Source organism: Bos indicus, chromosome 13 (assembly GCF_029378745.1).
Source record: "Bos indicus isolate NIAB-ARS_2022 breed Sahiwal x Tharparkar chromosome 13, NIAB-ARS_B.indTharparkar_mat_pri_1.0, whole genome shotgun sequence".
NCBI classification, from domain to species: Eukaryota; Metazoa; Chordata; class Mammalia; order Artiodactyla; family Bovidae; genus Bos; species Bos indicus.
The window spans coordinates 61,875,733-61,902,937 of record NC_091772.1 but is presented as its reverse complement, the minus strand read 5'-3'; the positions used below and the strand labels follow the sequence as shown (position 1 = coordinate 61,902,937).

The following is a 27,205-nucleotide window of genomic DNA, read 5'->3' as shown; positions in this document are numbered from 1 at the left end:
AGACCCCGTATCTCAGGCCAGCCCCACCCTCACCGCTGCTTGTCACCCTCCCCACAGATACCCAGGAATCTCAGGCAACCTCGGGTTCAGCGAGGCAGTCAGGATGAACAGCTGTAGAGGGATGCCACAGTTCATAATTGGATTCTCAAGAGGAAAGGAACCTCACTGCTCACATGGGATTTCTGCTTTCCAGTCCACACAGTGGATAACGGATATGTTCACCACCTCACGCACAGGGTGTGAAGACCTGCAGCACTGACAAGTCATGCCTTAGGAACTCACCTCACAAAAGAACTCCGCACACAAAAACGTCAGCTCCAACGCCGAGGCGAGGCGAGCGTTTCTTCCCCCTCGGCCTGACCTTCCTCCCAGCCCAGTGAGACGGCCGCAGAAGACAACAGAGACCACCAGTGCGCGTTGTACAGGTTTATTTTTCCAAGACCACAGAGACATACAAGAGCAGTGCTTTCCCTGGCGGACCAGTTTCCAACTGTCCCCTCAAATGGCCCCAAAGGTCACAGCAGAAGGAAGAGGAGGATCAAACACGCTTGGGCCTCTGCTCCCTGTCTTTGGTAAACAAGACTCTGGAAGTTGACAACCAGGACTTGGCCAATACTGCACTTCAATCACCATGTCTTTGCCAACTTCCCACTCGTGCTGCAGATGACACAAATGCCACACTGGAGGAAAAGTGGGGGAAAGACAAGACCTTCCAGATGAAATGAGGCTTGCTGAAGTCATACCAATTTCACAGCTCACACAGACGCACTCGCACAGGGAGACCTAAGTTCAACAAGGAGGATGCTCAACTCACAACTCGAGGTACAAGATAAGGCAGGAAGCAGGGAGGTGAGACAGCTCTGGAGACATCTACTTGCTGGGAACATGTTGGGAGAGAGGCCGGAGGCTGGCACGGCTGTTTCTTCCTTAACCTGCTGTCACAGGTGTGTCCAGTGGAGCCCTGTGGCCCCAGGAGAGTGTGGTCCCGGGTTACTGCTGACAGGTGGCACGCCTGGGGCTGGGAACGGAAGGAAGGCCCACGTGGGGGCTGCCCAGGGCGCTCACCCTAGAATCCAGAAGCACTTAACACTGGTGGTGGCGATTTGTCACACACGGCAGCGACCTGCCAGTGAAGGCTGGAGAAGAGATGAGGAGCAAGACACGTGTGCCCAGCAACGAGTGGCCAGGGTGCCAGTGGCTCTGCAGCTGCAGCAGGTCCACTGGCTGACCGGTGACCAACCACTGGGACAACTGGCAGGTCGTTAGGTCAATCACTCCACCCCTCACGTTGGGCGGCACAGCACGCAGTGGCTCTGACACGGGTGGAGAGAAGTCAATTACACCACTTTAATGCAACGATGCTGAAGACGTGGAATAAGGGAGAGTCGTTCGTGTTTTCTGTACAATACATCCATTTACAGAATCAGCCAGTACTGTGTACAACATATAAATATATGGTAAAACATCAGAGGTGCATAGAGCATACTTACAGAAGCCAAAAGTTCACTTTATACATCCAAGGATAAAGAGTTAAAAATATAAAAATAAGAAAAACACACTGCTTTGAAATGTAAAATGACTTTCACATACACAGGTGTGTTGGAGATGCCCACTCCCACAGAGTCCAAAGTGATGCCCGAGGTGTTGTGCAGGTGAATTCACCTGCCAAACGTCTGGACACCTGACTTACAAGGAGGAAAGACAATCCTAGCCCTGACCTGTTGTCCAAGCAGGTCTGTTCGAGGTTCTGAAAGCTCCTGCAGGCCAGTGGGTTATTCGGAGACAGGTAAGTCCCAAATTGGCCTCGGTAACAGAACCGAAGATCACACTGGCTCCATCAACTGGCAAATGACTGGCTGTGACCTTGAGGTCAGCAGGTGCTTAAGCCCCCTGCTGGGCACTGCTGGGAGCTGCTTTAACCCTGTGCTGGCTTCTTCCCCACCAACTCCCCAAAGGAGCAGCCGCAGGAAAGACGGAGGGGGCAGTGGAAGACTGACATTTCTACTCAGTTCGGGTACGTTAGTCCCCTGGGTGGAGAACACAACCTTCTCGCTTCAGTTTCGAGGCCCTCCGAGTCTCAGGGAGGCTCCCCCACATCGCACCAAGCTCTGTCTCTGTGACGAGAGCTTGGGCTAGCCAGCCGGTCTTGGGCAGCCCAGCGAGCTGCCCTGCAGGAAACCCTTCCAGCAAGACCCAAAGGGCCAACAAGTGGCCAAGGGGCTTTAGCACTATAGATTTCAGGGAGCAGCAAGAGAACCCTTGCCTAGAGAGACAGAGTCTGTTTTATCAATGATATTCTGTATACAGATTTAAGATCCATCATTATCAAAATACACACACTAAATATACAACTTTTCCCATGGCCATAATTTATTATCTCACCACAAGGCACAATACACAGAGCTTTGAGGGTCCAATACAGTCATCGTGACAGAATGCACCGCAGCCCTGGCACATGATCATGGCTTTCAGGCTGCACGCACACTGGAGCGAGATGCTTTCCACTGTGCTGCTGTCGGTGAACATTTGCAAGGAGAGGGACGCACTGTGGCTCGCACCAAAGTTTGCTTTGTGGCTCAGCTGCACCACACTTCCGGCCAGGCCTTTGGGAAAAGGGGGGGAGCCGGAGGAATAATTAAAGCTGGTGGAACTTAGCTGGAGTTTGGAAAGCTTCCCATAAAATGCCTGCTTGATGTTGAGTTGGGAGGGGATGGAAGAAGGCTCCAGAGGCTGACTGAGTCCCTTCCCGGGCTCCCGGGGTAATTTCCAGAAGGGCAAATCAAGGACAAAGGGCATCCCTTGCAAGTGATCCACCAGCTCCCGGGGACCAGGCCCCACTGCCTTTCTGTTCTCTGCATCCACCTTGAGAGGCCCTCCATCAAGAGTCTTTTCGCTCTTGATGCTGCCAACAGAGGCAGGCGGTGGCTTTGGGGCCCAGTCTTCCCTGGCAGTCTGTATCCCACCAGACAGAGAGGTTTTGCCTGGCCCTGACTTCCTATTGGGAAAAGCAGGAGGGGCCTCCGCAGGCAGTGGCGTCGGCTCCACCAGCCGGGGGCACTGAAGGGCTGCAGCTGCGTTCTTGGAGCCAAAGAGCTTCTTCCCTTGGCCTCCCGCACTGTTCTGATCCCCCAGGGCCCGACCTGCCTGATCAGGACCCGAGGAGACCGCATTTGGAGATGAGAAAAGAGGGGCTCTCGAGGTAGTGAGATTTCCCAGACTCACACCTGGGGCAGCAGTTGAAATACTGCACTGGGACAGGTTACGGGCTTCCTTCTGATCTTCAAAACTGAAGGGAGATAACTGTTCTTTGAAATCCACTTCTGCTTTCCCAGAGGCAGCCACTGGATTGGTCACTGGATATAGGGAGTCTAAACTCGGGGTGTTCTTGGACATCTTTAGGGGCGCCCCAGGAGCCTGGCTAGCCTCCAGCCGGGCAAAGCCGGTACTTGCTTCACAGCTCTCAGGTAGCAGAGACTCTGGACTGCTCTTGCCAACTTCACATCTGTTCTCCCCAGGACCTTGCAATGACCCCATCCCCAGGGAGCCACCAGGGCTCTGCTCTGCTGTAAGTGCGAGTCGTGGGGGTTCGGGTTTGCTGCCGCCATGGGCTGGAGGGAGAACCTTCTTGAGGGGCAAGTGGCCCTGCAGCAACTGCATCACAAGGGGGTTAGCAGCCTCCACTGAGGATGCAGGCCTGCCCAGGGACATGGGTCTCGGCTGGTACTCGGGACTGGCCAGCAGCAGGGAGTCTGGGATCTTTGGGGGAACTGCACATACCCGAGACACCCAGCTCTGAGGAGCAACCATCCCATCTGTCCTGGTGACCAGACTCAGGTCACCATTCACCTTGGAGAGCGAGGCACAGTGGTTCCAACTGTGTTTCTCACCCTGCTCAGCCACCAAGGACCTCTTCGGCCCCAAGGTTTCACCAGGCTCGGCCTCACTGCTGTCCTCGGAGAAGTGGCCTTCGAAGTCAGAGGCAGTGTCTGTGGACTCGCTGTGAGGACTCAGAGCTTCCGAGTCTCCATTGATTCTGGGCTTGTCACCTTCCAGCTGTCTGCAGTCACCGCTGCTGTCAACACAGCCAGAGTGCACTGTCCAGAGTGAACCCAAGTGGACGGGGGGATCCAGACCCTCCTCCGCTGTCAAGCCCACAGGCGATGCTGGGATGAGGGGGGCCGCTTTCTCCCACTTCTCTCTGACCTGGGACTTAATGGACGGGACCTCTTCTCTGGAGTCGGGTTCAGGTTGTCCCCCTGCCTCATCATTTGACATGCCAGGCCTCCAAGGAGCAGCACCAGGGGAGACAGGAGCCTCGGTTTTCAAGTTTTCCTGTCTAGAAGAACTTTCCCTTGTGGGTGGGCCCGAGTCATCAAGTTCTGATTCATCATCAAATGGTCTGTCTTGCAGGCAACTGGCCAAGGATGATTCGGAGATGGAACTGGGGGTCACGTTCACAGGATCCTTCATGGTGGGATTACTGCCACTGTCTGGAGCCTGGCCAGTTCCTTCTTCTAATCCAGTAGGCCCGGCCAGAGCCCGAACAGGACTGTTCTCTGAGGGGATGGTAGGTGCTAGCTTCTCATCACCCCTTTCCCAGGCAGTGGTACCAGACCCACATTCAGTTCTACCTTCTGGATGCGACACAAGCTGCTCAACTAACCTCTCAGGTTCTGGGATTCTAGAGGGCAGTGGGGGCAGAGCCTGGCATGGCGGGTCCCGAGTGGATGCAACGGGGAGTCGGGAGGCATCTTCCAGCCCGCCGCTAGGGCCATCTGGGACCCTCTGCAGTGGGCAGCTCTGCCCCTTTCTGAGAGAAGCCAGGTCCTCTCTCCTGGCTCTGGACGCAGCAGTTTCGGCCTGGGCGTGATCCCCGTTTAGAGGACAAGGCGGCAGTAGTTGTGTTCGCTGTAGATCTGACGCACACTCTCCAGGGGCACTCGGGGCCCCCCGGGGCTCAGGGTGGCCACAGGCCTCACCACCATCACCACTGCCGCCGCCTCTGCCACCTCCCTCATCGGTGGCCCCGCCGCCACCTCCACCCGGGCCACCCCCACCTCCGATGGCAGTGGTGGCCGCCTCTCGATGGCAGTGGTGGCCTCTCGCCCCTCGGACCTGCAGAGCACGGGCTTTAATGTCTGCAAGGGTCCTGGCACCAGTCCAGCCCCGGCAGGAGGACTCCGTGATGGGGACGATGCGGGGACATATCTGGTAAGTGGGCTGACCTTTAACCACCCAGGGTGGTTTGATACGTGAAAGTTGAATCTGCAAGAGAAGAACAGAACAGTTCTAATTGACTGAGTGCTCTGACCTAGAAACTGTTAAGCTAAACTGGGATCCTAGTAGCTTAAAAGTCATGGCCTAGAGAATCAAATCGTTTCATAGCTGTCTAAGATATTACACCATTCTCAAGACCCTGCTCAAGGGCTGTTAAGTTCCATACTCCTAAATTTAAGTTCTGGTGGGACAGTGTGAGTCACTACACAAAGAATCTACCACCACCTAGATTTTAAAACCCGTCAGGGTTCTGACCTGTACAGATAATGGTGAACAACCAAGTGAGGAAGAGAAGAACCTTAGCCCCGGGCTATTCAAGTTAAGTCTCAAGAACAGCTCTCTGTAGAGAGCTCTACACTCTCACATAATTAGCACAAGGGCCCAGGGCCTTCTGTCCCTATAAAGGAGCCCCACAAATCTCCTGTCCCTCAAAGGCCCAGGCTCAGGGCAGCCAGGATCACACAGCCACCTACCCGGATGGGCGGGACTTTGGGCTCCTCTTTGGTGGGCTGTGGCTTTTCGGGGTGAACACTTTCAATTGTGTTACGAAAGGACTGACGATCTTCAAGCCGGGGCTTCTTTTCGGGAAAGGAGGCAGAGGTCGCCTGCTCAAAGGATTTCCTCTTCTGATCCTTGGGTTCCTGATCCACGGTCTCCTGCAGCAAGCTGGGAATTCTGTCTGGAGACGCGGAGACACGTGCCTGGTCATTGGGACTGGGCTGGAGCCGGGAGGCCACAGTTTCCACTGGGAATTCGGGACTCTCTGGGTTGGATGCTGCGGAGGACGTGCCAGGTGGGTGGGGGCTGCCCACCCCTGCTGCGTCGGTCTTAGCCTCCCCGTCCTTGTGGAGGGGGATGTCTAGTGTCACAGACTGTGCGTCTTTAGCGATCTCTGCTTGTTCTGGCTCCTGTCTTTTGTACAGATTCCTTCGGGCTCTGGTTCGAAGATCTGGCCGAGAGCGTTTCTTGAAATGCCCATCTCGCTGCCGGGTGGCCGGGCCACGCTGTGGCCGTGTTGATTCTGAGACACGCAGGTTACTCTTGATTTCAGCCTCCTCCTGGCCCACATTCTGCTGCAATGACTCTTCTTTGGTTAAACCCAGCCTGCAAACCAAAGTCAGACTGTCAGCTACAGAGCAGAGAGAGCACATCCTCTACGTATGACACACACTCAGACACTAGACTTCTCAGAACAAAACCAATCTGCATGGTAATCATACGAAATCCTACGTCAGCTTCCTCACGAATGGCATCAAGTCAAATGAGAGTCCCAGCGACCTCCAGTTCTCAAGAAACATAGCAACACGCACAGCTTTGAGAATCCCTGCTTCTGCCCACTGCACCCCACCCCCACCCACCATCCCCAGAAGCCACACCACAACTCATAGCTCCCAGGGCCTTACTTCTGTCCATAGTAGTCTTCGAAAAACTTTTCTTTCCATTGTTCCACTTTCTTTTCCTTCTCCATTTCTTGTCGTATCCTGACCTGCATCTCATGAGTGAATTCACCTAGAGAGAAACAAAACTTTTCGAGTGGCATATTAAGATTAATATGCCTCAGGAAAAGCCGAATCCTGCTGTTCTACCATGTCAGGAGTTTACAAAACAACACGTGGCTTTGGGGAGCTTGGAAATCCTTTCCTACCCCTTACTATCTTCATGCTGGCTCCTGGTTCCCTCCCAGGCCCTCTCACGTCCTGCCCTTACTCAGGACAGAACTAACATGTCTATTATAAGGGAAATTGCCTCCTCTCTAGGGTCCTCAGTCCTTGGAAAGCAAGCAACACACTGATCAAAAAAGCAGAACAAAACCAATCAACAAGAGAACCGTTCTTACCCCACACACAGGGAGAAGTTAACAGAGCAGGCTGAGACAGGCCTGCTGACGAGGTGGGCCCTTGGCTGACATCTGGGAAATTGGATTTCAGGAGGGTTCCCAGCCCTTAGCTGACAAGAACGGCTCACTGTGCCTAAACAGTTTATGCAAACCAGATGGTTTAATGGTGAGCACCTGCTTTCCTTTGGGGACTCTCGAATTCAGGTATGCACCAGGCAGAAGCTTCCTACATGATCAGCTCCCAATAAAAACACGAGGCACCAAGTTCTGGACGAGCCTCCCGGTAGACTACCCTTCACTTACATGCTCACATCTCCTTGCTAAGGGAGCTGAGCACATCTGGTGGGACTTCTCTGGGAGAGGACCTGGGAAGCATGTGCCTGGTTTCCCTCGTTTCCCTTTGCTGATTTTGGTCTATATTCTTTGCTGAAGTAAATTACAGCTGTGAGAATAACTACAGGCCGAGTCCTCCGAGCAAATCATCAAGCCTGGAGAGAGGTCCTGGGGACCTCCCAGCGCAGTTTCCATGTAGCCTCCCCGCAAAAGGCCCTGTGGTTAGGACTCTGCGTTTCCACTGCAGGGGGAATGGGTTCAATCCCTGGTCAGGAAACTAAGATCCCACATACTGTGCAGCCAAAAAATATTACAGAGAAGCTAATACTCACTCCAACTGACAATGTCTAAAAAGACAAGAGTACCTGGTGGAACTTAAAAAGCAGGTCAATGCCATGGTTACTGGAAAGAATAGGAGTTTACAGTTTTAATGATGAAGAGGCAACATAGATGAATATATATACACACAAAACAGTGAAAGCTAAAACACTCTTGTAGCTTCTTCAGAGCTATGGGGTACTATATCTACATCAATTAGAGGAAAGCCTGCCTTATAGTCAATACTCCTTGGGGGAAAAAAAAAAAGATCATTGAAAAATGAGCGTTTGGATTTTAAACACCAGGAGACAAGTGACACCACACATGGCAGGCACCTCTCAAGCCATTGGGATGAGAACGTCTACTCACCATCAGCCAGGCGTTCCCGCCAGCTCTGAGCTGCGTGGGTGAAAAACTCATTGTTCAGCGCACTACTGCTGAGACGTAACAGGCCATCAGTTCCCACCTAGAAGGAATGAGGCCAAAAAAAAAGGCACATGAATGAAAACAAACAATAAAAAATCTTAGGAAGAACAGAAGCTGGTGCAGAGAGCACAGGAAGCCTCCCATCCACACCTGTCTGTCTACTTCGGGCAGGAGGAAGAGGAGCTGCTGCTGGAAGTGGGACGGCAGGGCATGGAAGGTCCGCGAGTTGATCAGGGCCCGGAGGTTGGTGTTGACGAGAATGGACCCAGGCGTCTCAAAATCAATCTCTTCCCCTCTGTTGCGCTTCATTTGACCTGTAATTTTTCAAGCCATAAGAAACAAAATGTAGATTTTCAGCTTCTTAAAGCAAAAAAGCCAATGCCAAATGAGGGAAAACTTTGGTGGCAGCAATCAAACTACCCAGAACTTATCTGCACACATTCTGCTCAATCGTCTAATCTAGTCTAACCTATTGGTACCATCGAACTTGAGACTCTTAACACTTGGGCTGGCATCACCTCAGACAAGGCTCTTGTAGCACATTGTGTCACAGCCTGAAGGGATACTCTTCCCAGAGAAACTCAGGCCAGGGGCAGATTCGGAGCTTCCCTCCCAAATTTGGAGAACAGGCTCCACGAAGTCAATGGGAGAAATTATGAAGTTGTCGAAAAGCAAACCTAGTGAGTGTCCTACAGAAAAATCTGCAGAAGTCTTCTGTGAAGGGAGTGGAGAGGTCTGACCTCCAAGCAGAAAGGTAGTAAGAGGTGTTTAAAGCCCACTGAAATGTCAATGCCTCTCACAAAAGCCTCGGCCAATGGGATACAGACCTGTGTGAGTCTGAAATGGAGCACTGCTGAGGAGCTGGAGAAGCTGCAGGACAGCAAACCCTGCTGCCACGGGGGCAATGGCTTATTCTCATCCTCGGAAGCCAAAGTTAGTCTTCCTAATGGCTTCATGGAACCCTTCTACAAAAATCCAGCATGTGGGCTTTGAGACATAAAGCCAGAAGTAGCAAATGGCATACTAGCCTTGCTAAGAGCCCCACTCTGGGTAGGGGGTGCATACTACTGAGTTTATTTGCATGCCCCAAATGGATGGCTCCCACCCCACATACTAACTAGGTTATAAAAAAGGGCGTCTGATGGAGACTACAGATGTGGAGAACAAACTTGGCAGGATGCTACCAAAGAAAGAAAACAAATGCTGGAATACTCCACTGAGAAGTTCAGAAGCCATTCTCACTCAACTTGAGCACTTTCTGAGCCATATCAAGGCCGGCAGAGGCTAGGCCCTTACAGGGACAACAAGAAGCACTGTGAACCATCTGTGCCCACACAGAGTCCTCTCAGGCTAGCAGAGAAAACTCTGTGAAATAACCAAACTACAAGCTGAAAGCCAAAGGGAATAAAAAAAATAGAGGGCCACCCAAGAAGTAATAACACACCATAGAAACTACAAAGGAAGTGGAGCAAAAGACATCATCATCTCTAGGCCTGCAGGGGCCCCTTACAGGCAGGGAAATGAGTGCCAAGCCACTCACCTGTGGCCGGCTTCCGGAAGCCTCTCAGGAGCGGGGCAGGGTCCCGGGCGAGCTCGGCCTGGCCACGGATAGCAGCGCTGCCCAGGGCCGGAGAGCCGCCGCTGCTGCTGGACGGGCTGCCGCTCTCGCCATCGGCGTGGCGGCCCGAGAACCCTGAAGGCACAGCATTCCACGGGTCAAGAGCATCACGCGCCGCGCCCACGGCTCTCAGACAAGCTTACTTCTCCCAGCTCTCCCTGAGATGCTGCCAGCAATACCGGTGCTTCCATGGCCCAGCCTGGGGCTGTCAGAGATCACCACCTCCTGGTCTGGCTTTAAAATATCACGTAAGAATGCCAAACCGCTGTCTTTAGTTTGCACAGCACTGCACCTTTTACCAAGCACCTGCACACGCCTTCACCGGACCCTCACGACCGCCCCGTGAGGCCAAAGGGAGGGTGCGCAGCGGAGCCCGCGCCAGAACCTAGGTTGGGTCTCACCACCACGGTGCGCCGCCTGTCAGAGGAGGGCTCCTGACTGTACTGGCTTGGCACTACCTGGGCCAGAAACTGCTGCCAGAGGGAGGCAGGCCCCAGGACCTGAGGAAGGAGCATCACAACCACGAGGTGGCACGTACCTGATGCTGATTCCACGTGGGCCCCGTTTACCTTCAGAGGAGTCAGGACAACTCGAGGCAGCATCACCCCTGTCTTTTTCTTCTGCTTGTTTGCCTGTTTCCCCAGAGAGAATACAAAAGGAGACTGTGTCACCTGCAAGTCACACCAGCTGTCCCTCTAGGACCACTGTCTCCCCTGCTGTCTTGTAAAAGAGAATTAGTGTCAACCAGTAGGGGCAGATAATGCCGACAGCAGCAATGACTCAGGCTATGGAGCCACCGTGCCAAGCATCATCCCATACTGAAAAGAATGCACTGTTATCCCCAATTTCCAGATGAAGAATCTACCCAAAGCTAGTGAGTGGTGGGCCACAATTCAAACTACTGACTCCCAAGCTCATGTTCTTTCTCCCCATTGTTCTACTTCTCCCTGCATGTTCCTAGGTTTTTCATAAATACAAACGAAATCATCCATCCACAGTAAAAAGAAAAAACAAACCACTCTGTTCTCAGATCTACTGCCCACTTTCCCTAAGGCCCACTTTCAAATGATACTAACAGGTAGAGACCAAAGTGATTTTCTGCACACTTCCACACGCTCACTGAACACAGCAGGAGGAGTCCTGTCTTGTACCTGCCTCTTTATCTACCCAGCCCAGTCACGAAGCACCCCCACCTGTGAGGAAGCTCTGCAGCTGTCCCTGGGGTTGGAAAGAGGCCGACTCTGAGATTCCGTAGAACAGGAAGCATTAGAAGATGTTTCATCGAGAGAAACTGGAAGAGAGGGAAGTAAAGGCTAGTCCCCAGTTCAACTGTTTGTGGCTCTTCACCCATCTTGTCAAAGGCACTTACCATCATTTTCACCACTCACAGTGCTGGCTTCATTAGACCCACAGCTCTCCACATCAGCTGTGTCCTCTGGCTCCTCTCCCTCCACCACAGCTGGACTGCGAGACCACTGCAGGGCATCCTTCTATGACAACAAGACATGACTCAGGTGAGCAAAACCCTACAAATCCTACAAGCACAGCAGTCATTCCTAAACGCGTATTGCTTGTGGAGAAGTGGGATTTAGAATACCGATTAAATTCCCATCCCTTTCTAACTGACTGCTTTCTTCAAAAATTCTTTTCATACATACATCAGGAAATTTAGATATAACTTTGCATCTAATCATTCATAAAACATTTATGAGGTGCCTCCTATAAGCTATATCATGCTAGTTTTCGGGTGGGGGGTGAGGTGGGACTAAGGAGAGGAATCAGAGCCTTGCCCCCAAATGAGTAGAGGAGAAAGTCCAAACTGTAACAATACAAAGCATGCGGATAGAAGAGAGCAGGGGCAGCCCAGAGCGGGGAGTATCTACTCACTGAGCTGGAGCAGAGAGGGCTTGGAGGTATAGAAAGGGGATTAGGACCAGGGAGGTACGTTTTCCCAGGAGATGGGTTGCTTGAGCTGAGTTTTAAACAGCAGACATGTGAGAAACTGGATGTGTGCACAGGACAGAGACAGCAAGAGGGCTGATGACTGTCGTGACACTGTGCTGAGGGATTAAGACTGATCTATTTTACAGTCTCTAAAGGATAGTAATCAGGAGAATGATCTGAGTTTTAGAAATTTCATTCCATTAACCATGGGAAGCCTGGAGGCAGGAAGAAGAGTTAAGACTATGACAGAAAGCCCTTGAAAAGGATAAAGATCTAAAGTAAGACAGCAGGAGAAAGGTTAGAGTGTAGACGAGAGCGCCACTCCAAATTTCATCTCCTAACAAACATTTCTTACAACAGTGTCTGTTGAAGAGTCTCAAATCAATATCCATTTCCAAGGAAAACTTAGGAGCTATCTTGAAACCAGGAAGGAGTATGAATGAATACTTGGGGATGGGGACGAGGGGGAGCAGAGACAGACTGGGGTGGGGATGCCTTCTTTGAATAAAAGTATGTGAAAAAGAATAGGCAAGGCTTCTTGGGGGGCCCAGGCAGTGTTGTTCAACGCCTGACTGTTGACAGCCATGGCCGGTCCCGGGGCTGCTTTCCGCCGCCTGGATGCCTTGTCCGGAGCTGGGGCCTTAGGCTTGGCCTCCTACGGAGCGCACAGAGCCCAGTTTCCAAATGCCTACGGGAAGGAGCTCTTTGACAAGTCCAACAAACACCACTTCTTACACAGCCTGGCCTTGTAGTGGTATCCCTGTGCAGAAAGCCCCTCTGGGCTCGATCCACAGTTTGAGGCATCCACGTGGGGGGTCTTGGAATGTACTCCCCACCAGACAATGGGGGACTACTATAGTAAGTCTTCATCAATTTATTTTCATGAATTTAAGCCAGTATCATTCTGACCTAAATTAATTAACACAAAATGGCTTTTTATATCTTTATCTCTTTTCCCTACCAACCATAAATGTGCCTCAAGGATCAAAAGCTAAAGAGTACTTTTAGTATTAATCTTGCAATTATGCTTATTGGCTGCCATGTTCTTAGAATGATGCAATAAATTTATTCCCTCAATCATACAGGCAAACTAACATAAAATACTCAATTTAATGAAGAAAAGAGGTTTATTAATCGTCAAAAAGGACCCCAAAACTCCAGTTCTGGCAAAAGTGTGGGGAAATCACAAATACTGTTGGCGAGAGTGAAAACGGTATACACAAGTTTATATACAGCCAGTGAGTTAAGAAATCTACGAGCAAAAATCTAAAAATGATATACTTTTTAACCCAACATCTCTAAGATTCATACAGGACATTATTTTAAAAAGGAAAAAAAATCAATCAACTGAACATTAAAATTAATATTCTCTGTTCAGCAAATAATTCCATTAATAGAGTAAAAAGGGCAGGCTACTCTACAGAGTTGAGGAAGAGAGCTCCAACTCATATAACCAATGAAGAACTTGTATCTAAACTGCCTAAGTCAAAAAAAAAAAGGCAACCCAAGGACTTGCCTGGCAGTCTGGTGGTTAGCACTCTGCACTTCCACTAAGGGGGCTCAGGCTTGTTCCCTGGTTGGGGAACTAAGATCCCACATGCCATGAGGTGCAGTCAAAAAGAAAGAGAAAGAAAGAAGGAAACGAAAGAAAGAAAAAGACAATCAGGAAGAAAAATAGGCAGACATGAATTAGGCACTATACCAAAGAGGATATCTAAATGGCCAACGTTCACATGAAGATACTGAACCTCACTAAGTAAGGAAGACACACCAAAAAAAAGCAAATTAAAACCATAATGAGATGCTATCACATCCACAAGAATGGCTAAAATTAAAGTTTAACAATACCAAGTAGTGCTAATGAGGATGTCAACAAGGACACTGAAAACGGATTCAAGCATTTGAGGATGCAGTTTGGCATTATCTGACACAGTTGAAGATATAAACGTCCTATAACCCAGCAAGTCAGTCCTAGGTTTCAATTCCCTGGAGAAAGACATGCATATCCACATCAGGAAGCATACCCAGATGTTCATGACAGCATCATCCGTAACTTCGTCTATAAACAAAGTGCCCATCAACAGAATCACTACATGGACTGATCAATGACTGTACTGACCAATACTCAATAAATGGATATTACACAATAATAAGATCAGTGAACTACAGTTACTTACAACATGGATGAACTGTACTGTGCTCATGTAGGAGAATGCCCTTGAATCAATGTACACCCCTTGTGTCCTTTCCCTTTTTTAAAGAAAACTGAGGGATAATTTACAAAGAGTGAAATGTATACCACCTGATTAGTTCTGACAAATGCGTATCAAGATACAGGCCATACCCAGAACCCCTAAAAGTTCCTTTTGTGCCCCTTCCTAGTCAATCCGGACAAACATTGCCCCTCTCACCCAAGAGATAATGGTTGTTTCAATTTCTACCACTAAATACCAGTTTTGCCTGTTTTGGTTGTATGTGTAAATGGCACGTGGGATCTTAGACTCCTGACCAGAGACCGAACCCCTGCCCACTGCACTGGAAGCACAGAGTGCTTCAGCGCTGGGCCGCCAAGGAAGTCCCTCAGGCTCACGTCTGTGAGTCATCCGCGCTGCTGCACACATCGGCAGTTCATTACAACTTCACGTTTAAAGAAAAGCTGTAAGAATAAAAGCAGTACAAAGAGCACCTGCCATGTAATTTTTACCCATGTTCACCCGGTACCACAAACAAATGTTTTTAAAATACAAATCTATTAGTTCGGAAGGCAACTGGCAAAGAGGCTAGTGATGAGGGTGAGGGGAACAATCAGCATTAATAAATAAAACCAGATAAAATATTTTCCCATAAGTCAAATTAAAAAAAAAAATCTATACTGTCTCTTAGTGAAGGCTGATTGATTGAAGGGTTGTTTAACGTGTATTATTAAAAGCTAAGAACATACCAACCATTCAAGAGTATATTAGAATTCCTGACCAATGCATAGCAAAAAAAAACAAGAAGACATTAGAAGAAATCAGACTATCATAATTTCTAAATAAGTATAATTAGCTACATTGAAGATCCAAGAGAGTCCAAACTAGTATTCAGCAAGGATGTAAGATTTGAAATCACATCAAAAGAAAAAAAAAAGCCAGTGATCCTAACATCAGCAATAATACCAATGATTAGAAAACGTAATTTATAACAAAGAACATAAGTTACTCTGAGATAAAGCTCACAACAGAAACATAACCATTTTATGAAGAAAACAAAACTATCATGAAAGGTTTAAAAGCAAAATAAATGAAGAGCTCTATCATGTTCTTGAATGTAAGACTCAACACTGTAAAGAAGTCAATTCTCTTCAAACTGACTAGCAGATTCAATGAAATTCAATAAAACTCTCAGCTGAATGTTTTTTTTAGTAGTACTTGATTGTACAGAGACAAGCAATGGGCCACAAATAAGCAAAAGATATTTTCAAAAAGGAACAAGATGAGAGGCTCTGCTTTTTAAAAAAATAAAAATAAAGCTCTAATAAATGAAAGGAGTGGGGTCCCTGGTGGCTCAGACAGTAAAGAATCTGCCTACAATGCGGGAGACCCAGGTTTGATCCCTGGGGTCTGGAAGATCCTCTGGAGAAGGGAATGGCAACTCCCTCCAGTATTCTTGCCTGGAGAATTCCACAGACAGAGGAGCCTGGCAGGCTACAGTCCATGAGGTTCCAAAGAGTCAGACACAACTTAACGACTAACTACACACCCAAGTTAAAGGAGTAGATTAGCAGTGCTAGGGGGTGGGGAAGGGGAGAATAGGAAATGATTGCTAAAGGGTGTGGGGTTTCTTTACAGGGAATGGAAATGTTTTGGAATTAGATAATGGTGATGGTTGCACACAGTTATGAATATACTAAAAGCCACTGAATTGTACACTTTAAACAGGTAAACTATATGGTCTGTGAGTTATATCCCAATAAACCTGGATAAAAAATTGCTTACTAAATTCAATACCTTTGAAAACATGAACGAATCTAATAAAAATTTGTAAAAACCAAATAAAGAACATTAATGTATATAAAAAGCTTATAGATCCAAAGTAAAACATCATTAGACAATGGTCTATTACTATGTTCTAACTTTCTTATATGAACCCTAAAGGAAAATTAAAACTAGTAAAAAGCAACCTCTGTGTATGCTTGAGAAAAGGCTTTATCCTTTTTTAAAATACCTAATGTAAAATAAGTTCTTTGAATTTGAAATCCATTTGCATTATCACAAGCGATTTCAATATTACAGCTGTCAAAGAGAAAAGGAAGAGCTATTCTTTTGAAAATGAACACACTCTTTCAATTTAAAGAGAAGAAATTGTCTGAGATTTCACTAATGACAAAAAAAGTAGTTTTCATCAACCAGAAATAAATTCCATCAACCAAAATAAATTGGTTGATGTGCCACTGATGGCTGCAAACAAACTTTCTAGTTGACAGGCCCATGAGCCTTCCTCTGAAACCCCTGGGTCTAGATGTACTTTAGAAGTTAGGACTTCCTGAATTTCAGAATGGCAAAATATCATATTAACACCATCAGCAATCCATAATCGTAAGATGTTAATGGTTTTTGAATTAACATATATGTACATACCAAGTGAAATAGGTTTAAAGTGTCCCTGTCAGTCTAGAGCAGAGATTTGCCACCAAATGAGTTTAGACAAGCCAGGTTTTTACTACCAAATGAGTTAGGAATAAGTTTTTTCAATTCTCAAAATATTTCGTATTTCAGTACTGTTAATAAGGGATTTATTTAGTTGGTGAGTCGTGTCAGTCTCTTTTGCTACTCCATGGACTATTATATGGCCCACCAACATCCTCTGTCCATGGGATTTCCCAGACAATACTGGAATGAGTTGCCATTTTCTTCTTCAGGGGATCTTCCCCACCCAGGAATCAAACCAGAATCTCCTACATTGGCAGGATTCTTTACCACTGAGCCACCTGGGAAGACCAAAGAAGGGATCACTAGACCACGGGGATTCCCGCGTAGCTCAGTCGGTAAAGCATCTGCCTGCAATGTTGGAGACCTGGATTCAATTCCTGAGTTGGGAAGATCCGCTGGAGAAGGAAATGGCAACCCACTCCAATATTCTTGCCTGGGAAATCCCATGGACAGAGGAGCCTAGAGGGCTTTAGTTCATGGGATCGCAACAGTTGGACACGACTTAGCAATAATCTCTTTCTTCTTTCTAGACCATTAAAAAGCACTTTTCTCGATAAAAATTTTAAAACATTTAGAAGTTTTATAATTCTACTTTTCTCACCAATAGATATAACATATAAAGAAAATGTAATGAAAGATTTTTGAGCCCCCCACAGACCAGCTCCATTTTACCCATTAAAAGATAGGGAAGTCATCTCCTAGAAAAATGTCACACATTTGCATATGAAGAGAACAAAAGTAAAAGGACAATCATTACAGCAGTTTTACTATTACAGTGTGTAACTGGGCAAAACTGGAAAAAATGTGAAAACCTAAATGTCTATCATTGGGTACTGGATAGATAATATTGATATGATATACTACTAAACGGTAGATAAGAGGGATAAGAAATACATCTATATAAACAAAGCACACATTTTTCATGGATACATGTGAATAAGAAGGATGCACTTTAAACTGATGACAATCTTTGGTTGCTACTGGGAAGGAACAAGGGCCACAGGCCTGGATGGCATGAATAAGGATAGGGTTTGGTATGGAAGTCAAAGGCATTTCCCACTTTCTCTGCACAAAAGCTGCAGCTCCCATTTAAACAGGGTGAAATGAACACACACACAGCTCTCTGCAAACTCCTGCAGCCTCATTTGGAATGGCTGTATTTTAAAAAGCATAAACACACAAAGAGAAAGAAGGAAGAAAAGGCAGCACATGAGAACTATCAACAGAATTCTAGAAGATGAATAGCAGGAAGACAAGAAGTGGCCGAATACTCAGCAAGGAAAGACAACTGAAGTCTAAGACCGCAGAAGGAAAAGTCACAATGAGCAAGCCAGCTGTCCTGTAAAGTCCCCACAGGGACAGGAATTAAGAGGTACCACTTTCACACATTGGAGAAAGAAATGGCCACCTACTCCAGTGTTCTTGCCTGGAGAACCTCAGGGACGGGGGAGCCTGGTGGGCTGCCGTCCATGGGGTCGCACAGAGTCGGACGCGACTGAAGCGACTTGGCAGCAGCAGCAGGAGCCACTGCAGACAGGTGAGGCATGGGGATAAAAGCAAGAGAACTGGTTGGAATTCTAAGAAGTTAGACCTCTCAGATCTCCTCTCTGTCCCCAGTCAGGCAATGCCCTCCTCCGGATCCAGAAGGAAACAGGAGATTTATATTCTGAATGGACTAAATCAGAGAGGTTCTGGAATAGAGGGCTTCCCCACATGGCGCAGTGGTAAAGAACTTGCCTGCATTGGAGGAGACAAGGGTTCGATCCCTGGGTTGGGAAGGTCCCTTGGAGAAGGGAATGACTACCCACTCCAGTATTCTTGCCTGGAGAATTCCATGGACAGAGGAGCCTGGCAGGCTACAGTCCCTGGGGTCCCAGAGTCAGACACAACTGAGCGACTAATGCTTTTCTGGAACAGAAGACACTAGCTCAAGGAGTACGGAGAGTGAGGTGCCACACTCTGTAAGCCAAAGCATTAAGTCAAAGACCTGTACAAAATGGTGACACCACTAGCTCTCTCCTTCAACTTGACTCCCAAAGCTCTCCCAAGTGGCAGCCCTACAACTCCAACCCCAGCCTGCTCTCTGCTACCTGGCAAACAGCGACCAGCTGAAGAAAAAACACCTTCAAGGTACAGATAAATAATTGGAAGAATTTCAAAAACACAACATCCAGGTCCCCACTCGACGAGAGTCGACAAGTAGTGCCCGCAACACAGAATGTGTCAGTTCTCACCGTGAATGATCAAGGACCACCAGATAAGTAAGCACTAATGCTACACGAAGGCTAGCAACCAAAATAAACAAAAGGGGGAACTGAAAGAAAACAGAGATAATGAAGCTCCCACAAGTACTCTGAGAGACAAAGACAAGTACAAAATGCTATTTTAAAAAATAAAATGAAGAAACATCTGAGAACATGAGCAATGTGCTAGTAATTTAAAATAATACCAAAAAAAACACACCAGCAACCAATAGGTTATTTCCCAGAGAAGTGACTCAAAAGAAAAAGAGAATAGGCTGCATCAAGAAAAGTCCCACATACAACAAACAGAAGTTCCAAAAAGAAAAAACAGAAAAGGACAGTAAGAGGATAGTAAGTTTTCCCAAAATTAAAAGACCTGAGTCTTCAGGTTTAATAAGGCAAAATGCCCAGCACAATGAATTGAAAAAGACCCATTCCACAGCATGACCCCACACTTCCAATGCAGGGGCACAGGTTCCATCTCTGGTCGGGGAACTAAGATGCAGTGTGATGCACCCCAAAACAAAACCAAACAAAACAGAAGAACCACAAAGTATCCTGGAAATCACTCTTTCATTTTATAGATATTCCTCATTCTCTTCTCAGCTGTATAATGCTCCACGATGCAAACATACCAAAGTTTGTTTATGCAACTACTTTCCCACATGAAGGCATTTAGATGGCTTTTAAATATTTTACAAATAGAAACCCCACCGCCTTGAATAACCTTGTGAATCTGTGCTTTTATATTATTGAAGGTGTATCTTCAGGGTAAATTCTTGAAGTAGAAACGATGAATCAGAAGGTAGATATAAAAGTAATTTTGTTAACAGCCAAGTTGCCCTGAAAAAAAGTTGTACTGATTCGTGTTCCTATAGCGAAGTATGACAATGCCTGTTTTCCCACAGCCTTAAAAGGAGAAAACATTGTGATACTTTAAATTTTGTTGCTTTATGTGTTTCAAGTAACACAACCACACTGAAGGAGGGCAAGGGTGGATCTAAAGCAAGTAGCAACTCCTGAAGATAATATTTTAACTACATACACATAGGCTGGCAATTCTGGAAGCATTAAATGTTTATTCTAGAACTTAGCAAATAAGTAGATACAAAGTAGATAAGTAGGGAGCCAAACCTAAATTTAAGAGCCAAAAAATACAAAGCTTCTGTAGAAGAAACTATAGTAAATATTCACTGGCCAAGAAAGATTTCTAAAACACACCAACTTTATCCTTTAAAAATGTTGATAAAATGATAAAAATTTGCAATTTCTCAAAATTGCAGATTTCTAATCAAAGACAGCTTAATAAAAATGAAAAGGCAGGGACTTCCCTGGTGGTTCAGAGGTTGGACACGGTGTTTTCACTGCCATGGCCCTAGGTTTGATCCCTGATCAGGGAACTAAAACCCCACATACTGTGAGGGGAGGGGGGGGAGATCTTAAAAAAAAAAGAAAAGGCAGCCAGCAGACTGGGGAAAATATATGCAATATGTATATCTGACAAAGGATCTGTATCCATAGCATATTGTTTTTTTAAATCTATGTATCCATACCATATTGTTTTTTTAAATCTACAAATGAAAACCAAAATGACTATACTTTGACTTAGAAATAAAAAGGAAAGGGCTGCTATTTTCTTCCTTCCATTATGTGTGTGTGTATGAGAAAGGTGGAGAGAGGAGCCCCAGTGGCCAAGAGTAGGATGTCAGAGTCTGAGTGGGGGACAGAAGGTATTCACATCTGAGGGTAGCATGCACCGTGTGGGAGTGAGCTCAAGAAGGGTGAAACTCCCAGACAAGGAATGACAAGAGACAGTGTATCAAAGCTCAAACTGGGTGAGGAGAGTGTTTACATAAGAAGGCAGCCTAGTGTGTGTTTGTGCGTGTGTGTGTGTGCGTGGGGCAGGGAGCTCAGAGTTTGTGCAGGTGGGTCCGTCACCCATGGGGGCCAAGCCAGGAGACGGGGTTGGAGTCTAAGATGGGTCAAGAGGTCATGTTCATGACAGAAGGGCAGCAACAGTGATAGGAGAGATTAATTATCTAAGGGCCTGGGAAGATTAAACAAGTAAATATATTAAGGGAGATATATTAGAGATATGTATGTAAATATACACAAATATTCCTTAGCCTCTTCTCACTGAGAGGAACTGGGATCAACAATACCCCAATAACAGCAAGCACATTTAGAACCTAGGTTTTGGCTTCTAAATACCACTACACAATAAAAGAACGTGTGTCAAGGCAGGCAAAGTACACAATGAGCCTAAATCATCTTTCGCCAGAAAGATGACATCACTCCAAGAATGATGGGAATATGTCAAAGGGACACACAAGCCAGAATGACAAAACTCCCACCAACCAAATCAGGGACAACATGAACATCAGCCACTAGAGTAGCCCCCACTCCCCGCAACTAGAGAAAGCCCATACACAGCAGTAGAGGACCCAGTGCAGTCATAAATAAATAAGTTGTAACACACTGAATGAAACAGTAAACTAGGGTATCACATCCATATAAACAACCCAAAATTTAGAATCGTGTATCACAGTTTCAAAGCCCCTCCCACAAAATAGTTATTCAAAGCGGGGGCGGTGGCAGAGAGGAACTTTACAGCTATGAAATCTGGCAGATGCTCCTTAACCAAGTGACATCCTTAGTAAAAGGACAAGTTGAAACAATGAGCAAACTGAGAAGACGCACTAAGAAGCGTCACTTCTCTGACGTGCCTGATACAGATGCATAACTTGACTCATGAGTAAACCTAAGAAAACCCAAAATGGACCACATTTTATGAAGTAAGTATGAAATAATCTTCGAAAGAGTCAAGGTCATGAAAGTCAAAGAAAGATAAAGGAACTTTTCTAGACTGAAGGAGACCAAAGATTTATAGCAACTACATACAACATGTAAATTCTGAACTAGACTCTTTAGGCATAAAGGACATTACAGGGACAATTCAGAAAAGCTTAAACAGAATCCAAAGAATAGATAGCAAAAATGCTACAATGTAATTTTTTGAATTTGATACATGTACTAAGAACATGTAGTACATGTCCTTAATTGTAAAGTTATACATTTAAGTATTATAACAAGGCTCCAATATGGTTCTGGAAAAGCGATAATTTTTGCATCGTACTTAAAATTTTTTTGAAAGCTTATCATTGTTAAAAAATAAAAATAAATTCTTTTTTAAATGGGAAAAACTTTAATAGACAACTTTTATGACACGAATGATCAGTAAGAACATGAAGAAAAGGTACTCAACAACATTTATCATGAAAAATATCAATTAAAATGAGGTATGTGTAAAAAAAATCATATATTCATCAACACAGTATAATTTCCACAAAATTCAATATACATTCATGACAAAAACTTTCTGCAAACTAGGAACAGAATAGAAAATAGAACCTTCTCAACTCGATAAAGAGCACCTACTAGTACCTACAGGCTAACAAACACACTAATGATAAAAGACTGACTATGCTCAGTCACTCAGTGGTGCCCAGCTTTTTGCGACATGGACTGCAGTCTGCCAGGCTCATCTGTCCATTAGACTTTCCAGGCAAGGATGCTGGAGTGGGTTGCCATTTCCTTCTCTAGGATATCTTCCCAACCAGGGGTCAAACCAGCATCTGCTACATTGCTTTCCCACTAAGACTGAGAAGAAGGCAAGGATGTCCACACTCACCACTCCTATTTAACGTACACCTGAAATCCTAGCCAGTGAAATCAAACAAGAAAAGGAAATAAAAGGCACACACATCAAAAAGAATATATACATAACTGGCCCTATTCACAGATAACGTGACAACCTACATAGAAAATCCCAAGGAATCTAAAGGAAAAACTCCTAGAATAGGTGAATTTATCACATTCACAGGATATAGGCCAACATTTAAAAAAAAAAAAAAAACAATCCTGTCTATATGCTAGCAATCAACCATTAGAAACCAAAATTAAAAGCACCATACTATTTACAAATTAAGGTATGTATCTAACAAGTCATATATAGACTCTGGATGCTAAAACCCAAAACTGTTGATGAAAATATCAAAAACAATTTTAAGTAAATGAAAAGTCATACCATCCATAAAATGGAAGAGTCAACATAGCTGCCATTTCTCCCCAAAGTGATCTATTAGTTTAATATATTTACTACTAAAATCTCAAAATATTTTATAGATGGAGTTAAGACAGTTCTATATGGAAAAGCAAAGATACCATAATAGGTAAAACAGTTCTGAAGAAGAATAAAATTGGAGAAATCACATCACCTAATTTTAAAAACTTATCATATGGCTATACAACAGTAATCAGCCAGAGGAAAAGGCATACAGGTATAAATGGAACAGAGACCAAAAGCAGAACCATATACAAAATACAGCCAACTGATTTTTACAGAGGTATAAAACAACTTAAGGGCCTCCAAGGTGGCTCAGTGGTAAAGAATCCACATGCCAATGCAGAAGACACAGGTTCAGTCTCCTGGTCAGGAAGATCCCCTGGAGAAGAAGATGGTAAGCCATTCCAGTATTCTTGCCTGGGAAATCCCACGGACAGAGGGGCCTGGCAAGCTACAGTCCATGGGGTTGCAAACAGTCAGACACGACTTAGCAACTAAACAACAACAACAAACATTATCAGAGTTGTATTTTAGAATCGTTCTGAGAGGAATCTGAACACTGCATTACAGATGGCAAAGAGTCTGAATACCAGAGAGCACTAATTAAAAAACTAATGCAATTGTTAGGCCAAGGGTAATTACTTCCTGAGTAAGAATGTTAGAACTGTAAGGGAAAAGACTGTTATGAGCATTAAGGAAGAATGAATGAAAGAACACATATAGGCCATTTCTGTAAAAGAAAGAAAAGGAAATAAGAAAACATATATCTGTGTTATCTTTCTAAAAATAAACATGGGAACGATAAACTCCACCTCCAAATCACTGCAGATGGTGACTGCAGCCAGGAAATTAAAAGACACTTGCTCCTTGGAAGAAAAGCTATGACCAACCTAGACAGCATATTCAAAAGTAGAGACATTACTTTGCCAACAAAGTTCAGTCTAGTCAAAGCTGTGGTTTTTCCAGTAGTCATGTATGAATGTGACAGTTGGACTATAAAGAAAGCTGAGCACCAAAGAATTGATGCTTTTGAACTGTGGTGCTGGAGAAGACTCTTCAGAGTCCCTTGGACTGCAAGGAGATCCAACCAGTCCATCCTCAAGGAAATCAGTCCTAAATATTTACTGGAAGGACTGATGCTGAAGCTGAAACTCCAGTTCTTTGGCCACGTGATGCAAAGAATTGACTCACTGGAAAAGACCCAGATGCTGGGAAAGATTAAAGGTGGAAGGAGAAGGGGACAACAGAGGATGAACCATGAGATGGTTGGATGGTATCACCAACATGATGGACATGAGTTTGAATAGGCTCCAGGAGTTGGTGATGGACAGGGAAGCCTGGCGTGCTGCAGTCCATGGGGTTGAAAAGAGTGGGACATGACTGACCAACTGAACTGAACAACTTAAAAGCAAGACTCAAAAGGATACATTTCTAAGTAACTTTATCTGCATTTCAGAACAAAGTTCAAAAATATTAATATGAATACAAAAATATCCAGAATCCAAGGTTCAACTCACAATGTCTGTCATCCAATAAAAAATTATTAGGAATGCAAACCAGAGGAATTTAACCTATAATGACAAGAAAAATAAATAGAAACAGACCCCAAAATGACACATGGCTGGACTATTGAAGAGTCTACAGAAAGTTATTACAAGCAAACCTTGAAGACACTGTGAGTGTGGGTTCAGTTCCAGACCACTGCAATAAAGTGATTACCACAATAAAGCAAGTCACCAGGTTTTTGGTTTCCCAACGCATATGTTGTTTATGCTACACTGTAGTCTATTAACTGCGTGATAGCATTACGTCTAAAAAAATAATGTACATATCTTAATTAAAAAAAACTTTACTGTTTAAAAAATGCTACCCATCACCTAAGACTTCATCAAGTCATCATCTTTTTTGCTGGTGGAGGGTCTCACCTTGATGTTTATAGCTAGACTGGTCAGGATGGTGGTTAAAGCCTAGAGTGGCCACTGCAATTTCTTAAAATAAGACAATAAAATATGCCAAATCAAAAGATTCTTTCATGAAAAATTTATCCATAGCAGGTAATGCTACTGGATAGCATTTTACCCACAGCGGAACTTCTTTCAAAACTGGAGTCAGTCCTCTCAAACCCTCCCACTGCTTTACCAACTAAGTTTATGTAATACTCTAAATCCTTTGCTGTCATTTCAACAGTCTTCACAGTATCTTTTCCAGGAAAAGAAACCACCTCAAGAAATCACTTTCTCTGCTCATCCATAAGAATCAACTCTTCATTTGTTCAAGTTTTATCATGAGATTAAAGCAATTCAGTTCCATCTTCAAGCTGCACTTCTAATTCTAGTTCTCTTGCTATTTCCATCACATCTGCATTTATTTCCTCCACTAATGTCTTGAATCATTCAAAGTCATTCATGAGTGTTGGAATCAACTTCTTCTTTTAAACTCCTGCTTATTTAATGGCAGTATTTTGACCTCTTCACATGAATCATGAATGTTCTGAATGGCATCTAGAATGGTTCATCCTTTCCAGTTTACTTTGCTAATCCTTTACAATTTACTTTGCCAGGACCCATCAGAGTGATAACTATCTATGGCAGCTTTATCCTTACAAAATCTATTTCTTAAACAGCAAGATTTGAAAGTTGAAATAACTCCTTCATCCACGGCTATAGAACAGATGTTGTGTTAATGAGCATGAAAACACTAATCGTGTTGTTCATCTCCATCAAAGCTCTTGGGTGACCAGGTGCGTTGTCAATAAGCTGTAATATTCTGAGTTTTCTTTTCCTGAGCAGTAGTGGATTTAAAGTATTCAGCAAACTGTGTTATAAATAGATCTACTCTCACCCAGGCTTTGTTGTTCTATTTCTAGAACACAAATAGATTTACCATTAATTCTTCAGGGTCTCATGGTTTTCAGAATGGTAAATGAGCACTGACTTCAACTTAAAGTCACTAGCTGCATTAGCCCCTAATAAGAGTCAGCCTATCCTTTTAAAGCTGAGCTTTGACTTCTCCTCTCTAGCTATGGAAGTCCTAGATGGCATCTTCTTCCAACAGAAGGCCACAGTGTATAGCCACCTTCTTACTTATCTCAGCGAGATCTTCTGGATAACTTGCTGCAGCTTCTATATCAGCACTTGTGGCTTCACCTTGCATTTTTATCTTACAGAGATCGGCTTCTCTTCTCTAACTTAATAAACCAACCTCTGCTAGCTTCAGACTTCTCTTCTGCAGCTTCCTCATCTCTCTCAGTCTTCAGAGAACTAAAGAGAGCTGGGCCACATCCTGGATGAGGCTTTGACTTAAGGGAATGTTGTGGCTGGTTTGTTCTTCTATCCAGACCACTTAAGATTTTCTCCACATCAGCAATAAGGCTGCTTTGTTTTCTTATCATTTCTGTGTTCACTGGAGTAGAACTTTTAATTCCTTCAAGAACTATTCTTTTGCATTCATAACCTGGCTAATTATTTGGCACAAGAGGTCTAGTTTTTAGCTTATCTTGGGTTTTAACATGCCTTCTTCACTAAGCTTAATCATTTCAAGTTTTTGACTTAAAGTGAGAAACACAGAAGAGGCCATTGTAGGATTATTAATTGGCCTAATTTCAATACTGTTATGTCTCAGGAACAAGGAGTCCCAAGGAGGAGGAAAAGAGATGGGGGAACAGCTAGTCAGTGGAACAGTCAGAACACACAGAAAACTTACTAAGTTTGCAGTTTTATCTGGGCACAGTTCATGGCACCCGACAACAATTATAACAGTAACATCAAAGATCACTGATCACCATAACAAATAATAGTAATGAGAAAGTTTAAAATATTGCTAAAATTAGCAAAATGTGACACAGAGATATGATGGGAGCAAACGCTGTTGGAAAAACGATGCCAACAGACTTGCTCAAGAAGAGTTGCCATAAACTTTCAAGTAAAACAAAACAAAACACATTCCACGCAAAGCACAAGGTATGTCTATATACTTCATGTGATGAAAATTAAGCACATTAGGCAGAGACATGTAAAATATAAACACCACCCAAACAGATCTAACACTACAGAAAAAAAAAGATTGGTGACAATGAGGACGTAGAAGCAGAAACTATCCAAAACGAAACCAGAAAAAAACAGAAACAGCACATCAGTAAGTTTTGAAACAATCTCAAGTGATCAAACTATAAATTATAGGCCCCAAAGGGGGAGGGTAGAAGTCAGAGAAAAATATTTGAAGAAATAATGGCTGAATATTTATCAAATTTGACCCAAGAAATGTAACAAAACCCAGGCAACAGGAAACATGAATCGAATCGTGTTAAGGCACATTGTAATGAAACTGCTGAAAAGCAGAAATGGAAAGAAAATCTTAGGAAACTGCTGACAATCTAGGACTCCACACTTTGAC

General features: G+C 44.9%; 1 protein-coding gene across 5 annotated transcripts in view; it reads right to left on the bottom strand.

The window, feature by feature from the left end:
• Positions 1-411: 411 nt before the first annotated feature.
• The window catches only part of ASXL1 (ASXL transcriptional regulator 1), a 64,430-nt gene continuing 37,636 nt past the window's right edge, over positions 412-27,205 (bottom strand). For 3 of the 5 annotated variants that reach the window (XM_070801482.1, XM_070801483.1, XM_070801484.1), the window contains 9 exons: positions 11,179-11,299; positions 11,003-11,100; positions 10,348-10,441; positions 9,732-9,884; positions 8,342-8,505; positions 8,135-8,231; positions 6,681-6,786; positions 5,751-6,381; positions 412-5,265 (listed from right to left, as the gene is read on the bottom strand). In XM_070801482.1, the coding sequence (XP_070657583.1) occupies positions 2,374-5,265; positions 5,751-6,381; positions 6,681-6,786; positions 8,135-8,231; positions 8,342-8,505; positions 9,732-9,884; positions 10,348-10,441; positions 11,003-11,100; positions 11,179-11,299 (4,356 nt within the window). In that variant the 3' untranslated portion in view covers positions 412-2,373. The other 2 variants (XM_070801485.1, XM_070801486.1) reach the window with 2 other exon arrangements.